The sequence below is a fragment of the Oncorhynchus mykiss genome, chromosome 13, assembly GCF_057628025.1.
Source record: "Oncorhynchus mykiss isolate SJ-2025 chromosome 13, ASM5762802v1, whole genome shotgun sequence".
Taxonomy (NCBI): domain Eukaryota; kingdom Metazoa; phylum Chordata; class Actinopteri; order Salmoniformes; family Salmonidae; genus Oncorhynchus; species Oncorhynchus mykiss.
In genome coordinates, this window is record NC_143034.1 from 73,728,587 (window position 1) to 73,743,870 (window position 15,284).

The window sequence follows — 15,284 nt, forward strand, 5'->3', positions numbered from 1 at the left end:
GAGTTCATGGCTGAGATAATAGCTCTCATTCTGAGAGTTCATGGCTGAGATAATAGCTCTCATTCTGAGAGTTCATGGCTGGGATTAAAGCTCACATGCTCAGTGCATACTTATTGATTAGGAAGAAGATTATTCAGGAGATCAACTGCAGTTGAAACATGCCTCTTTATCTTCAGACAATAACAACCCCAGGATGGATGGAGTGATGGATTAGCTGTTATACAGTCTGATGAACCAATTATACATTTAGCATCTGCTCCATCATGGGTTCTGTTCTGTTGTGCTTTCTCTCTCTGATCTGTGTGGAAGGACTGAGGTGTATGTATTGAAGTCTAGGCAGGGAGTCAGGTGGGGGAGGAAGAAGAGGGGGTACCCCCCCTCAGGCAGGGTGAGAGGAGGGGTAGGAATGAGAGGGGGATAAGGCAGGGGGCGAGAGGAGGGGAGGAAGAAGAGGGGGGTAAGGCAGGGGGAGAGGAGGGGAGGAAGGAGAGGGGGGTAAGGCAGGGGGAGAGAGGAGGAATGAGAGGGGGTAAGGCAGGGGGAGAGAGAAGGAAGGAGAGGAGGTAAGGAATTTTGGGGTAGAGAGGAGGAAGGAGAGGGGGGTAAAGTAGGGGGAGAGAGAAGGAAGGAGAGGGAGGTAAGGCAGGGGGAGAGAGAAGGAAGGAGAGGAAGGTAAGGCAGGGGGAGAGAGAAGGAAGGAGAGGGAGGTAAGGCAGGGTGAGAGAGGAGGAGGAGATGGAGGTAAGGCAGGGGGAGAGAGAAGGAAGGAGAGGGAGGTAAGGCAGGGTGAGAGAGGAGGAGGAGATGGAGGTAAGGCAGGGGGAGAGAGGAGGAGGAGAGGTGGTAAGGCAGGGGTAGAGAGGAGGAAGGAGAGGAGGTAAGGCAGGGGTAGAGCGGAGGAAGGAGAGGGGGTAAGGCAGGGGGAGAGAGAAGGAAGGAGAGGGAGGTAAGGCAGGGGGAGAGAGAAGGAAGGAGAGGGAGGTAAGGCAGGGTGAGAGAGGAGGAGGAGATGGAGGTAAGGCAGGGGGAGAGAGGAGGAGGAGAGGTGGTAAGGCAGGGGTAGAGAGGAGGAAGGAGAGGAGGTAAGGCAGGGGTAGAGCGGAGGAAGGAGAGGGGGTAAGGCAGGGGGAGAGAGAAGGAAGGAGAGGGAGGTAAGGCAGGGGGAGAGAGAAGGTAGGAGAGGGAGGTAAGGCAGGGGGAGAGAGGAGGAGGCGAGGGAGGTAAGGCAGGGGGAGAGAGGAGGAGGAGAGGTGGTAAGGCAGGGGGAGAGAGGAGGAGGAGAGGTGGTAAGGCAGACTGATCAACGGACACAAACCCCTTTAAAGATTATCCTCATGGAAGACCTCTCTCTGTTGATTAGGTCTGAACTCAATGAATAGACAGCCAGGGCCTGTGGGTTGCTTTTCATGGCCAATGACTTGGGTAACTAACCGTGTTCACTGTTCACATATTATAAAGTTATTTCAGGAGTGCAGGTCGAGGAAAATGACCCTTTCCTTCTAGGGGCCCCTCAGTCATCAAGAACATAAAGTAAAGCAGAAAAACATCTGTTAGGTCATTGATTTTCTCCACCATAATGTCTGTTCTGCTGAAGGCCAGGATGAGGTCTGAGATGTTTACTGGATGAGGTCTGAGATGTTTACTGTAGTCTGTTCTGCTGAAGGCCAGGATGAGGTCTGAGATGTTTACTGGATGAGGTCTGAGATGTTTACTGTAATCTGTTCTGTTGAAGGCCAGGATGAGGTCTGAGATGTTTACTGTAGTCTGTTCTGCTAAAGGCCAGGATGAGGTCTGAGATGTTTACTGGATGAGGTCTGAGATGTTTACTGTAGTCTGTTCTGTTGAAGGCCAGGATGAGGTCTGAGATGTTTACTGTAGTCTGTTCTGCTGAAGGCCAGGATGAGGTCTGAGATGTTTACTGTAGTCTGTTCTGTTGAAGGCCAGGATGAGGTCTGAGATGTTTACTGTAGTCTGTTCTGTTGAAGGCCAGGATGAGGTCTGAGATGTTTACTGGATGAGGTCTGAGATGTTTACTGTAGAGTCTGTATCTCTGAAGGTCTAGACCACGCTCCCTCTCTATCTATCTTTATCTCTTTATTTTTATCTCTCCATTTCTCTTTCCGTCTCTCTCGCTCCCTCACATCGGTAGTTTACATCCGTGGGTTTAACGTCGGAGACATGCTACAACAGCTCAAACCAAAGAGGGTTTGTGAGATCAATCTGTACAAAATACTAATGAAGTACAGAAACCAGTCATTGTCTTTAAGTGAGATTAGAGTCATTTAAACCTGGTGCAGTAAGATGGAAAGAGGTGGGACTGACACGGCTTGTCCCGCAGAGCCATTTCAACCTGGTGCAGTAAGGTGAAAAGAGGTGGGACTGACACGGCTTGTCCCGCAGAGCCATTTAAACCTGGTGCAGTAAGATGGAAAGAGGTGGGACTGACACGGCTTGTCCCGCAGAGCCATTTCAACCTGGTGCAGTAAGATGGAAAGAGGTGGGACTGACACGGCTTGTCCCGCAGAGCCATTTCAACCTGGTGCAGTAAGATGGAAAGAGGTGGGACTGACACGGCTTGTCCCGCAGAACCATTTAAACCTGGTGCAGTAAGATGGAAAGAGGTGGGACTGACACGGCTTGTCCCGCAGAGCCATTTCAACCTGGTGCAGTAAGGTGAAAAGAGGTGGGACTGACACGGCTTGTCCCGCAGAGCCATTTAAACCTGGTGCAGTAAGATGGAAAGAGGTGGGACTGACACGGCTTGTCCCGCAGAGCCATTTAAACCTGGTGCAGTAAGATGGAAAGAGGTGGGACTGACACGGCTTGTCCCGCAGAACCATTTAAACCTGGTGCAGTAAGATGGAAAGAGGTGGGACTGACACGGCTTGTCCCGCAGAGCCATTTCAACCTGGTGCAGTAAGGTGAAAAGAGGTGGGACTGACACGGCTTGTCCCGCAGAGCCATTTAAACCTGGTGCAGTAAGATGGAAAGAGGTGGGACTGACACGGCTTGTCCCGCAGAGCCATTTAAACCTGGTGCAGTAAGATGGAAAGAGGTGGGACTGACACGGCTTGTCACGCAGAGCCATTTAAACCACATTAAACAGACGACGGCTCTGTCTCAGTGCCATCTTTCACGTACCAGGTTACAAGGGAACATTTACATAGGCCACATGAAATGGCTAAATCATTGAGATTGTCTAAGGTGTTTGGAAGACACTTACTACATAACAGTGTGGTCTATGAAAGAGGTAAGGCAACAAAAGCATTTGGGCTAATAAGGAGGACATGAGTAGGAGGGAAGTTGTGATGAAGGACCTACTTAAAATTCAGAGGCGATAGGAAAGAGAGAGTTTAAATAATTGATCAGTACCCCCTACCCATTTCCTAATTCCTCCCCTCCCGCCTTCCCCCATCACTTCTACTCCTTTCTCCCTCTCCTCTACTTCCTTCCTTCCATCCCACCGTCCACCCTCACCCCACCCTCTCCCTCTCCTCTACCTCCTTCCATCCCATCCTCCACCCTCACCCCACCCTCTCCCTCTCCTCTACCTCCTTCAATCCCACCCTCCACCCTCACCCCACCCTCTCCTCTACCTTCTTCCATCCCACCCTCCACCCTCACCCCACCCTCTCCCTCTCAGTGCAGCCGGTCGTTAACGAAGCTGCACCCGACTGGAGCACTTCAGAGAGAAGGGAGGCAGGATGCAGCGCTGGTTCCTTTGATCTCCGTCCCGGGCCTCCTCAGTCAGGGAGGGACCAGCACTGCCCCCCCCCCCCCCCCCCCCGACCTCCATCCATCTAACACATTCCTCCATAATGGGTGCACTGCAGAACCACCCTGTCTACGTCCCAAATAACACTCTATTCCCTATATAGTGCCCTTCTTTTGACCAGGGCCCATATGGAACAGGGTGCCATTTGAGACACGGGCTCTCTCTGGTTTCCCTGGAGGAATCTGTTTCACCTGCCCTGGAGAAATCTGTTTCCCCTGCCCTGGAGGAATCTGTTTCCCCTGCCCTGGAGGAATCTGTTTCCCCTGCCCTGGAGGAATCGGTTTCCCCTGCCCTGGAGGAATCTGTTTCCCCTGCCCTGGAGGAATCTGTTTCCCCTGCCCTGGAGGAATCTGTTTCCCCTGCCCTGGAGGAATCTGTTTCCCCTGCCCTGGAGGAATCTGTTTCCCCTGCCCTGGAGGAATCGGTTCACCCTGCCCTGGAGGAATCTGTTTCCCCTGCCCTGGAGGAATCGGTTCACCCTGCCCTGGAGGAATCGGTTTCCCCTGCCCTGGAGGAATCGGTTCACCCTGCCCTGGAGGAATCTGTTTCCCCTGCCCTGGAGGAATCGGTTCACCCTGCCCTGGAGGAATCTGTTTCCCCTGCCCTGGAGGAATCGGTTCACCCTGCCCTGGAGGAATCGGTTTCCCCTGCCCTGGAGGAATCGGTTCACCCTGCCCTGGAGGAATCTGTTTCCCCTGCCCTGGAGGAATCGGTTTCCCCTGCCCTGGAGGAATCGGTTTCCCCTGCCCTGGAGGAATCGGACTCTGAACCGAAGACTATATCCTAATATCTCAACCACCACGAGGTCCGTTAGCTTAGCGCCGCAACACATGACCAACCATACCACAGGTTGTTTCCCCTGCCCTGGAGGAATCGGTTCACCCTGCCCTGGAGGAATCGGACTCTGAACCGAACACTATATCCTAATATCTCAACCACCACGAGGTCCGTTAGCTTCGCGCCGCAACACATAACCAACAGGTTGTTTCCCCCAGCTCTGATAGGCCCAGTAGAACCATACCACAGGTTGTTTACCCCAGCTCTGATAGGCCCAGTAGAACCATACCACAGGTTGTTTACCCCAGCTCTGATAGGCCCAGTAGAATCATACCACAGGTTGTTTACCCCAGCTCTGATAGGCCCAGTAGAACCATACCACAGGTTGTTTACCCCAGCTCTGATAGGCCCAGTAGAATCATACCACAGGTTGTTTACCCCAGCTCTGATAGGCCCAGTAGAACCATACCACAGGTTGTTTACCCCAGCTCTGATAGGCACAGTAGAACCATACCACAGGTTGTTTACCCCAGCTCTGATAGGCCCAGTAGAACCATACCACAGGTTGTTTACCCCAGCTCTGATAGGCCCAGTAGAATCATACCACAGGTTGTTTACCCCAGCTCTGATAGGCCCAGTAGAATCATACCACAGGTTGTTTACCCCAGCTCTGATAGGCCCAGTAGAACCATACCACAGGTTGTTTACCCCAGCTCTGATAGGCCCAGTAGAACCATACCACAGGTTGTTTACCCCAGCTCTGATAGGCCCAGTAGAACCATACCACAGGTTGTTTACCCCAGCTCTGATAGGCCCAGTAGAACCATACCACAGGTTGTTTACCCCAGCTCTGATAGGCCCAGTAGAACCATACCACAGGTTGTTTACCCCAGCTCTGATAGGCCCAGTAGAATCATACCACAGGTTGTTTACCCCAGCTCTGATAGGCCCAGTAGAACCATACCACAGGTTGTTTACCCCAGCTCTGATAGGCCCAGTAGAACCATACCACAGGTTGTTTACCCCAGCTCTGATAGGCCCAGTAGAACCATACCACAGGTTGTTTACCCCAGCTCTGATAGGCCCAGTAGAATCATACCACAGGTTGTTTACCCCAGCTCTGATAGGCCCAGTAGAATCATACCACAGGTTGTTTACCCCAGCTCTGATAGGCCCAGTAGAACCATACCACAGGTTGTTTACCCCAGCTCTGATAGGCCCAGTAGAATCATACCACAGGTTGTTTACCCCAGCTCTGATAGGCCCAGTAAAACCATACCACAGGTTGTTTACCCCAGCTCTGATAGGCCCAGTAGAACCATACCACAGGTTGTTTACCCCAGCTCTGATAGGCCCAGTAGAACCATACCACAGGTTGTTTACCCCAGCTCTGATAGGCCCCGTAGAATCATACCACAGGTTGGTTACCCCAGCTCTGATAGGCCCAGTAGAACCATATCACAGGTTGTTTACCCCAGCTCTGATAGGCCCAGTAGAACCATACCACAGGTTGTTTCCTGCAGCACTGATAGGCCCAGTAGAACCATACCACAGGTTGTTTACCCCAGCTCTGATAGGCCCCGTAGAACCATACCACAGGTTGTTTACCCCAGCTCTGATAGACCCAGTAGAACCATACCACAGGTTGGTTACCCCAGCTCTGATAGGCCCAGTAGAACCATATCACAGGTTGTTTACCCCAGCTCTGATAGGCCCAGTAGAACCATACCACAGGTTGTTTCCTGCAGCTCTGATAGGCCCAGTAGAACCATACCACAGGTTGTTTACCCCAGCTCTGATAGGCCCAGTAGAACCATACCACAGGTTGTTTACCCCAGCTCTGATAGGCCCAGTATAACCATACCACAGGTTGTTTACCCCAGCTCTGATAGACCCAGTAGAACCATACCACAGGTTGTTTACGCCAGCTCTGATAGGCCCAGTAGAACCATACCACAGGTTGTTTACCCCAGCTCTGATAGGCCCAGTAGAACAATACCACAGGTTGTTTCCCCCAGCTCTGATAGGCCAAGTAGAACCATACCACAGGTTGTTTACCCCAGCTCTGATAGGCCCAGTAGAACCATACCACAGGTTGTTTACCCCAGCTCTGATAGGCCCCGTAGAACCATACCACAGGTTGTTTACCCCAGCTCTGATAGACCCAGTAGAACCATATCACAGGTTGTTTACCCCAGCTCTGATAGGCCCAGTAGAACCATACCACAGGTTGTTTCCTGCAGCTCTGATAGGCCCAGTAGAACCATACCACAGGTTGTTTACCCCAGCTCTGATAGGCCCCGTAGAACCATACCACAGGTTGTTTACCCCAGCTCTGATAGACCCAGTAGAACCATACCACAGGTTGGTTACCCCAGCTCTGATAGGCCCAGTAGAACCATATCACAGGTTGTTTACCCCAGCTCTGATAGGCCCAGTAGAACCATACCACAGGTTGTTTCCTGCAGCTCTGATAGGCCCAGTAGAACCATACCACAGGTTGTTTACCCCAGCTCTGATAGGCCCAGTAGAACCATACCACAGGTTGTTTACCCCAGCTCTGATAGGCCCAGTATAACCATACCACAGGTTGTTTACCCCAGCTCTGATAGACCCAGTAGAACCATACCACAGGTTGTTTACGCCAGCTCTGATAGGCCCAGTAGAACCATACCACAGGTTGTTTACCCCAGCTCTGATAGGCCAAGTAGAACCATACCACAGGTTGTTTACCCCAGCTCTGATAGGCCCAGTAGAACCATACCACAGGTTGTTTACCCCAGCTCTGATAGGCCCAGTAGAACCATACCACAGGTTGTTTACCCCAGCTCTGATAGACCCAGTAGAACCATACCACAGGTTGTTTACCCCAGCTCTGATAGGCCCAGTAGAACCATACCACAGGTTGTTTCCCCCAGCTCTGATAGGCCCAGTAGAACTACACTATCTGTGTTTTATCAACAAACATCACAGAAACGTTGCTCTGGTCTGCTCTGCCATCAACATCCTGATGTAGTGTCTGTCTGGAGGACAGTGTTCAGTGTTCTCACCCTATAACTAAGTATGACTACAGTGGTGTATAGAGACCCTGGGTTGCTCATGCTATGTATTGGCCATTGACAAGCCACCGGTCAGCCATTGGAATACATTGGAATTTTACAGAATTTCAATGAAAGGTTTCAAGGACATAATATCATTTAAAAGTATCTGCATTAAATGAAAATAACTTATTTTCTTAAGCTTCCAAAATATTTTTTTACTAGGTTGGGGGAGTGCCAAGATGGAGGCATGGTGGCTTCAAAACAGCGCTCCTCTCTTTCATCTAGTGTATATATAAGTCATTGTATGCGTTCTAAATGGCACCCTATTCCCTATATAGTGCACTACTTTTTTTTTTTTTTTACCATAGTCTCTGGTCTAAAGTTGTGCACTATATAGGGACTATAAGGAATATAGGGTGCCATGTGCACTAAGAACTCTCACAGAGCTGCTCCATGTGTCTCAGAGGAGATCTGTGCCAAGAGGACCAGAGGAGCAGGGGAGCAGAGGAGCAGGGGAGCAGAGGAGCAGAGGAGCAGGGGAGCAGGGGAGCAGGGGAGCAGAGGAGCAGGGGAGCAGGGGAGCAGAGGAGCAGGGGAGCAGGGGAGCAGAGGAGCAGGGGAGCAGGGGAGCAGGGAGCAGGGGAGCAGAGGAGCAGAGGAGCAGGGGAGCAGAGGAGCAGGGGAGCAGAGGAGCAGGGGAGCAGGGGCCCAGAGGAGCAGGGGAGCAGGGGCCCAGAGGAGCAGGGGAGCAGAGGAGCAGGGGAGCAGAAGAGCAGAGGAGCAGGGGAGCAGAAGAGCAGAGGAGCAGGGTTTACAGGGGAGCAGAGGAGCAGAGGAGCAGGGGAGCAGGGGACCATAGGAGCAGGGGAGCAGAGGAGCAGGGGAGCAGGGCAGAGGAGCAGAGGACCAGGGGAGCAGGGGAGCAGAGGAGCAGGGGAGCAGGGGGTCTGTCCTGACCAATAATAACTGGCCTTTGTCTGATGCTGTAACTTGACACTCAACAGAACACAAGCAGAAGGAAGCCTGTTGAATGTTAAGGCAGCAGCTTTGTGTTGACCTCTTATATAAAGTGTAACTTGACTCTCAACAGAACACAAGCAGAAGGAAGCCTGTTGAATGTTAAGGCAGGGATGTTAAGAGGGAGGCTGGACTTGGCTGCTTGAGTTCCTACTATAGACTTTGTAGGCTGTCCTCAAGACTGACTGGCTGACTGACTGACTGACTGACTGATAGACTGACTGACTGACTGATAGTCTGACTGACTGGTAGACTGACTGACTGATAGACTGACTGACTGACTGACTGACTGATAGACTGATAGACTGACTGACTGACTGATAGATAGACTGACTGACTGATAGACTGACTGACTGATAGACTGACTGACAGAGAGATTGACTGACTGACTGACAGCGAGATTGACTGACTGATAGACTGACTGGCAGAGAGACAGACTGGCAGAGAGACTGACTGACTGACTGATAGACTGACTGGCTGACTGGCTGACTGACTGACTGACGGAGAGGCAGAGAGACTGACTGGCAGAGAGACTGACTGACAGAGAGACTGACTGACTGACTGACTGACAGAGAGACTGATTGACAGAGAGACTGACTGACAGAGAGACAGACTGACAGAGAGACTGATTGACAGAGAGACTGGTTGACAGAGAGACTGATTGACAGAGAGACAGACTGACAGAGAGACTGATTGACAGAGAGACTGACTGACAGAGAGACAGACTGACTGACTGACTGACTGACGGAGAGACAGACTGGCTGACGGACTGCACTGACAGACTGGCTGGCTGGCTAGCTGGCTGACTGACTGGCTGGCTGACTGACTAGGAGACTGCACTGAGGAAACAAACAACAATACATAATGGAAAACAGCCGTTTAGGCCTAGCCAATCAACTTAATGGAAAGGGAGAACTTGGAGTTCTATGAGCAGCAAGCTTGAATAGTGTAGAAGACATTCTGTAGTCTACGTGACTGAGAATGGTCACTGAATGTTTTCTATTCAGGACACCAACAAAAGTGACTCATGGTTGACAGTGACCCTCGTGTTCAGTGGGCTGTGCTGCCAACCTCACGAGCTGTGTTTGACTTTCCAACTGTGAGATAAGACTGTATCAGAGAAACAATACCAAGTTGTCTAACACTTAAAATTGACCTTGATTTTCTCTCTTTCTTTCCCTCTCCCCCTTCATCTTTACCCCCCCTCCTCTCTCCAGGTCTCCCCCGAGGCCCAGTCCAGGTAGTCTACACTACTCTGATGAAGATGTCAGTACCAAGTATAATGATCTGATCCCTGCAGAGAACAGCAGCCTGACTGAGAAGCACTCTGAGATATCAGACTCACAGGTACAGTTACTGTAGACAACAGGTACAGTTACTGTAGACAACCAGTACAGTTACTGTAGATTACAGGTACAGTTACTATAGGGGACAGGTACAGTTACTATAGGGGACAGGTACAGTTACTATAGGGGACAGGTACAGTTACTATAGGGGACAGGTACAGTTACTATAGGGGACAGGTACAGTTACTATAGGGGACAGGTACAGTTACTATAGGGGACAGGTACAGTTACTATAGGGGACAGGTACAGTTACTATAGGCGACAGGTACAGTTACTATAGGGGACAGGTACAGTTACTATAGGGGACAGGTACAGTTACTATAGGGGACAGGTACAGTTACTATAGGGGACAGGTACAGTTACTATAGGGGACAGGTACAGTTACTATAGGGGACAGGTACAGTTACTGTAGGGGACAGGTACAGTTACTGTAGACAACAGGTACAGTTACTGTAGATTACAGGTACAGTTACTATAGGCGACAGGTAGAGTTACTGTAGACGACAGGTACAGTTACTGTAGATGACAGGTACAGTTACTATAGGCGACAGGTACAGTTACTGTAGACGACAGGTACAGTTACTGTAGATGACAGGTACAGTTACTGTAGGGGACAGGTACAGTTACTGTAGACGACAGGTACAGTTACTGTAGATGACAGGTACAGTTACTGTAGATTACAGGTAGAGTTACTGTAGATTACAGGTAGAGTTACTGTAGACAACAGGTAGAGTTACTGTAGACGACAGGTACAGTTACTGTAGATGACAGGTACAGTTACTGTAGATTACAGGTAGAGTTACTGTAGATGACAGGTACAGTTACTATAGGGGACAGGTACAGTTACTGTAGACAACAGGTACAGTTACTGTAGACGACAGGTACAGTACATAAACCCATCATGAGCTGGATTCTGTCTAGCGATCACTGAGAGCACTGTAACATCTATTGTCATGTCTTGTTCTATCCTCACCTTCCTCCTCTCATGTAGAATTGGTAAGAACCAAAACATTGTCAGTACGAAGGGTCAGTTTCAAGTGCGTCACCACCAACTAGAATGGCCTGTTATTGACATAAAATACAGCTGACATGACTGACATTTCTCCCACCCACTCTGAGTTTCTTATTTCTCTCTTTTTCTCTCTCTCTCCATCTCCCTCTCTCTCTCTCTCTCTCTCTCTCCCTCTCTCCATCTCCCTCTCTCTCTCCCTCTCTCTCTCTCTCTCTCCCTCTCTCCATCTCCCTCTCTCTCTCTCTCTCCCTCTCTCCGTCTCTCTCTCCCTCTCTCTCTCTCTCTCTCTACACCCCCCTCTCTCTCTCTCCCTCTCTCCGTCTCTCTCTCCCTCTCTCTCTCTCTCTACCCCCCCTCTCTCTCTCTCTCCCTCTCTCCGTCTCTCTCTCCCTCTCTCTCTCTCTACCCCCCCCTCTCTCTCTCTCTACCCCCCCCCCTCTCTCTCTCTCTCTCTCTCTATGTTTTTATTTGAGTTATTATTTCTCCCATGGGAAGGAAGGACTGGTCTTATTCTCATGTCTCAATCCCTCATGTCCTGTCATGGCTTCAGTACCAGTTAATTCTCAGACTCGAACAGGAAATGTCATGTCAATCTGAGGTACTGGACGTGTCAGTGTGTAGCAGTTCCATGGCAACAGGCTCAATCACACAGAGCTCAAGCCAGGATAAGGAAGAAAATACAATGAGAACCCAGGTGTAGCATGTAGAATAGTGAAACACACTGTTCAGGGACATTGAGAAGGTTCAATAGTAAGTAACATGCTGTAAAACAATACATCCTTCTAGTTGGCTCCTTTGTGCACAACAATCATTATGTCACATATGTCAGCACATCGTACGATCAGGTCAAACAAAAACATTTAAAGATAGAACAAGTTTATCTTACCAAAGAACAACCGATCAAAATGTGTGTGTGTGTGTGTGTGTGTGTGTGTGTGTGTGTGTGTGTGTGTGTGTGTGTGTGTGTGTGTGTGTGTGTGTGTGTGTGTGTGTGTGTGTGTGTGTGTGTCATCATATCCCCTGTACCCTCAGCAGTATTCGTGGTCTATTAGCTAGACAGACAGATGTTGTAGTTTCCAGCAGGAGAGAGACGGTTCATTTATTTGTCTTAGTGTCAGGTAAACAGTGACTGCCATGCAGGGGAGTAGAATAACAGTAGTTTGGGACTCCAGGGAGAGACCAGTGTTTATTCAGAGTTGGGTTGAACAATGTTGTTACTGTGCTGTACAGGTACGTGCAAACACAGACAGCCAGGGTGTTGGAAGACAGATGTTACCGTTGACAGAGTCCCATACCCTCCCCTCTCTCCCCCAACACTCCCTCTCTTCCCAGCGTTCTCCCTCTCTTCCCAGCGTTCTCCCTCTCTTCCCAGCGTTCTCCCTCTCTTCCCAGCGTTATCTCTCTCTTCCCAGCATTCTCCCTCTCTTCCCAGCATTCTCCCTCTCTTCCCAGCATTCTCCCTCTCTCCCCAGTGTTCTCCCTCTCTTTCCAGCGTTCTCCCTCTCTTTCCAGCGTTCTCCCTCTCTCCCCAGCGTTCTCCCTCTCTTTCCAGCGTTCTCCCTCTCTCCCCAGTGTTCTCCCTCTCTTCCCAGCATTCTCCCTCTCTCCCCTGCATTCTCCCTCTCTTCCCAGCGTTCTCCCTCTCTCCCCAGTGTTCTCCCTCTCTTTCCAGCGTTCTCCCTCTCTCCCCAGTGTTCTCCCTCTCTTCCCAGCATTCTCCCTCTCTTTCCAGCGTTCTCCCTCTCTCCCCAGTGTTCTCCCTCTCTTCCCAGCGTTATCTCTCTCTTCCCAGCATTCTCCCTCTCTTCCCAGCATTCTCCCTCTCTTTCCAGCGTTCTCCCTCTCTTCCCAGCGTTCTCCCTCTCTTCCCAGCGTTCTCCCTCTCTTCCCAGCATTCTCCCTCTCTTTTCATAAGATGAAATAAAGTTCAATGGAGTGGAAGACATTTCAGAATAATGTCTGGAACGGATTGAATGAAATGGCATCAAACAGATGGAAACCATTCCACTCATTCAGCTCCAGCCATTACCACGAGCCCATCTCCCTAATTGGGGTGCCACCATTCTCCTGTGATAGTTGTATTGTTCTCTGTCCATCTATAGGAGACTCTTGTTTACACGTATCAGATCGGTGCTCCTCAGGGCTTTGGGTGAGGTCCTGCTGTCTGTTAGCAGTCTGTTAGCTGTGTGTTAGCTGTCTGTTAGCTGTCTGTTAGCTGTCTGTTAGCTGTGTGTTAGCGGCTGGGAGAGAGATCCCAGATAATAGTAGGTCCTGCTGTCTGTTAGCTGTCTGTTAGCTATCTGTTAGCTGTCTGTTAGCTGTGTGTTATCTGTCTGTTAGCTGTGTGTTATCTGTCTGTTAGCTGTGTGTTATCTGTCTGTTAGCTGTGTGTTATCTGTCTGCTAGCTGTGTGTTAGCTGTCTGTTAGCTGTCTGTTAGCTTTGTGTTAGCTGTCTGTTAGCTGTCTTTTAGCTGTCTGTATTAGCTGTGTGTTAGCTGTCTGTTAGCTGTCTGTTAGCTTTGTGTTAGCTGTCTGTTAGCTTTGTGTTAGCTGTCTGTTAGCTGTGTGTTAGCTGTGTGTTAGCTGTCTTTTAGCTGTCTGTATTAGCTGTGTGTTTGCTGTCTGTTAGCTGTCTGTTAGCTGTGTGTTAGCTGTGTGTTAGCTGTCTGTTAGCTTTGTGTTAGCTGTCTGTTAGCTGTGTGTTAGCTGTGTGTTAGCTGTCTGTTAGCTGTCTGTTAGCTGTGTTTTAGCTGTCTGTTAGCTGTCTGTTAGCTGTCTGTTAGCTGTCTGTTAGCTGTCTGTTAGCTGTCTGTCACCTGTGTGTTAGCTGTCTGTTAGCTATCTGTCACCTGTGTGTTAGCTGTCTGTTAGCTGTCTGTTAGCTGTCTGTTAGCTGTCTGTTAGCTGTCTGTTAGCTGTATGTCACCTGTGTGTTAGCTGTCTGTTAGCTATCTGTTACCTGTGTGTTAGCTGTCTGTTAGCTGTCTGTCACCTGTGTGTTAGCTGTCTGTTAGCTGTCTGTCACCTGTGTGTTAGCTGTCTGTTAGCTGTCTGTCACCTGTGTGTTAGCTGTCTGTTAGCTATCTGTCACCTGTGTGTTACCTGTGTGTTAGCTGTCTGTTAGCTATCTGTCACCTGTGTGTTAGCTGTCTGTTAGCTATCTGTCACCTGTGTGTTAGCTGCTTGGCGACAGATCTCAGATAGTAGCAGGCTAATCGACAGTCTCAACTTTTCTTTGTTAGATGAAGACCATTATAACGTGTTGGTAATCATGCCCTTTAGACCTGTAGAACAAAGCTGTTAGTAAATCAGGTTGACAATGAATCATAATTCCCATAGGAAGTCTTAATCTTCTTATTGTGTGTTTGCTTTGAGTTGCCTACACCCACTGACTAGAGTCCTCACTCATCTGAAACTGTGTTTGATGTAGCTAGTATCTACACCCACCGTTCTCACTCCTCATCTGAAACTGTGTTTGATGTAGCTAGTATCTACACCCACCGTTCTCACTCCTCATCTGAAACTGTGTTTGATGTAGTTAGTATCTACACCTATTTTCATTCCTCAACTAAAACCACTATTCCTTCTTGTCCGACCCCAGGGCAGCGACAGCGAGTACGAGGTGGATCAGAACCGGGGCGGGCAACAGAAGACACACTCCTTCGTCAACCACTACATCAGTGACCCCACCTACTATAACTCCTGGCGCCGCCAGGAGAAGGGCGTCTCTCGCCCCCCGGCCTACGGATATACACAGCCAGAGCCGCTGCACCCCCAACCCCTGGCTGAGCAAGATCCCATCCAGCCCACCACCAACACCACCCCGAGACACCCTCCACCCCTGCCCCCACTACCCCCCCTGCTGCCCCGGGCCCTCTCTCCATCCCCCCAGCCCCAGGGCCTCCAGGGGCTCCGTAGCCAAGGGGGTCTCATCCAGGGTCTGGCACCCCAGGGTCAGGGCACACTATTCAGGCCGAAGGGCAGCCGGACTCCCACTCCCTCGCTGCTGTCCTGTTCTGTGTCTGAACCCCCCAGCCAGCACGGGACCCTCCTGTACAGCAGTAGGCCTCCAAGCAGCTTGGGCTGTTCCTCCACCCAGCAGCCTCCTACCGCAGGCTTCTCCTCTTTTGTTTGAACCACGTTTAACACACTGCTCCCAGTAGGAACATACAGTGGGGCAAAAAGTATTTAGTCAGCCACCAATTGTGCAAGTTCTCCCACTTAAAAAGATCAGAGAAGGCTGTAATTATCATCATAGGTACACTTCAACTATAACAGACAAAATGAGAAAAAAAATCCAGAAAATCACATTGTA

At 50.1% G+C, this 15,284-nt stretch overlaps 1 protein-coding gene across 1 annotated transcript in view; it reads left to right on the plus strand.

Moving 5' to 3' along the window:
• The window catches only part of LOC110512656 (protein sidekick-2), an 88,000-nt gene that overhangs the window by 68,473 nt on the left and 4,243 nt on the right, over window positions 1-15,284 (plus strand). The window contains exons 34-35 of the mRNA XM_090197567.1: window positions 9,828-9,957; window positions 14,571-15,284. The exon at window positions 14,571-15,284 is cut by the window's right edge and continues 4,243 nt beyond it. Of these exons, the coding sequence (XP_090053693.1) occupies window positions 9,828-9,957; window positions 14,571-15,104 (664 nt within the window). The 3' untranslated portion in view covers window positions 15,105-15,284. The remainder of the gene's footprint in view (window positions 1-9,827; window positions 9,958-14,570) is intronic.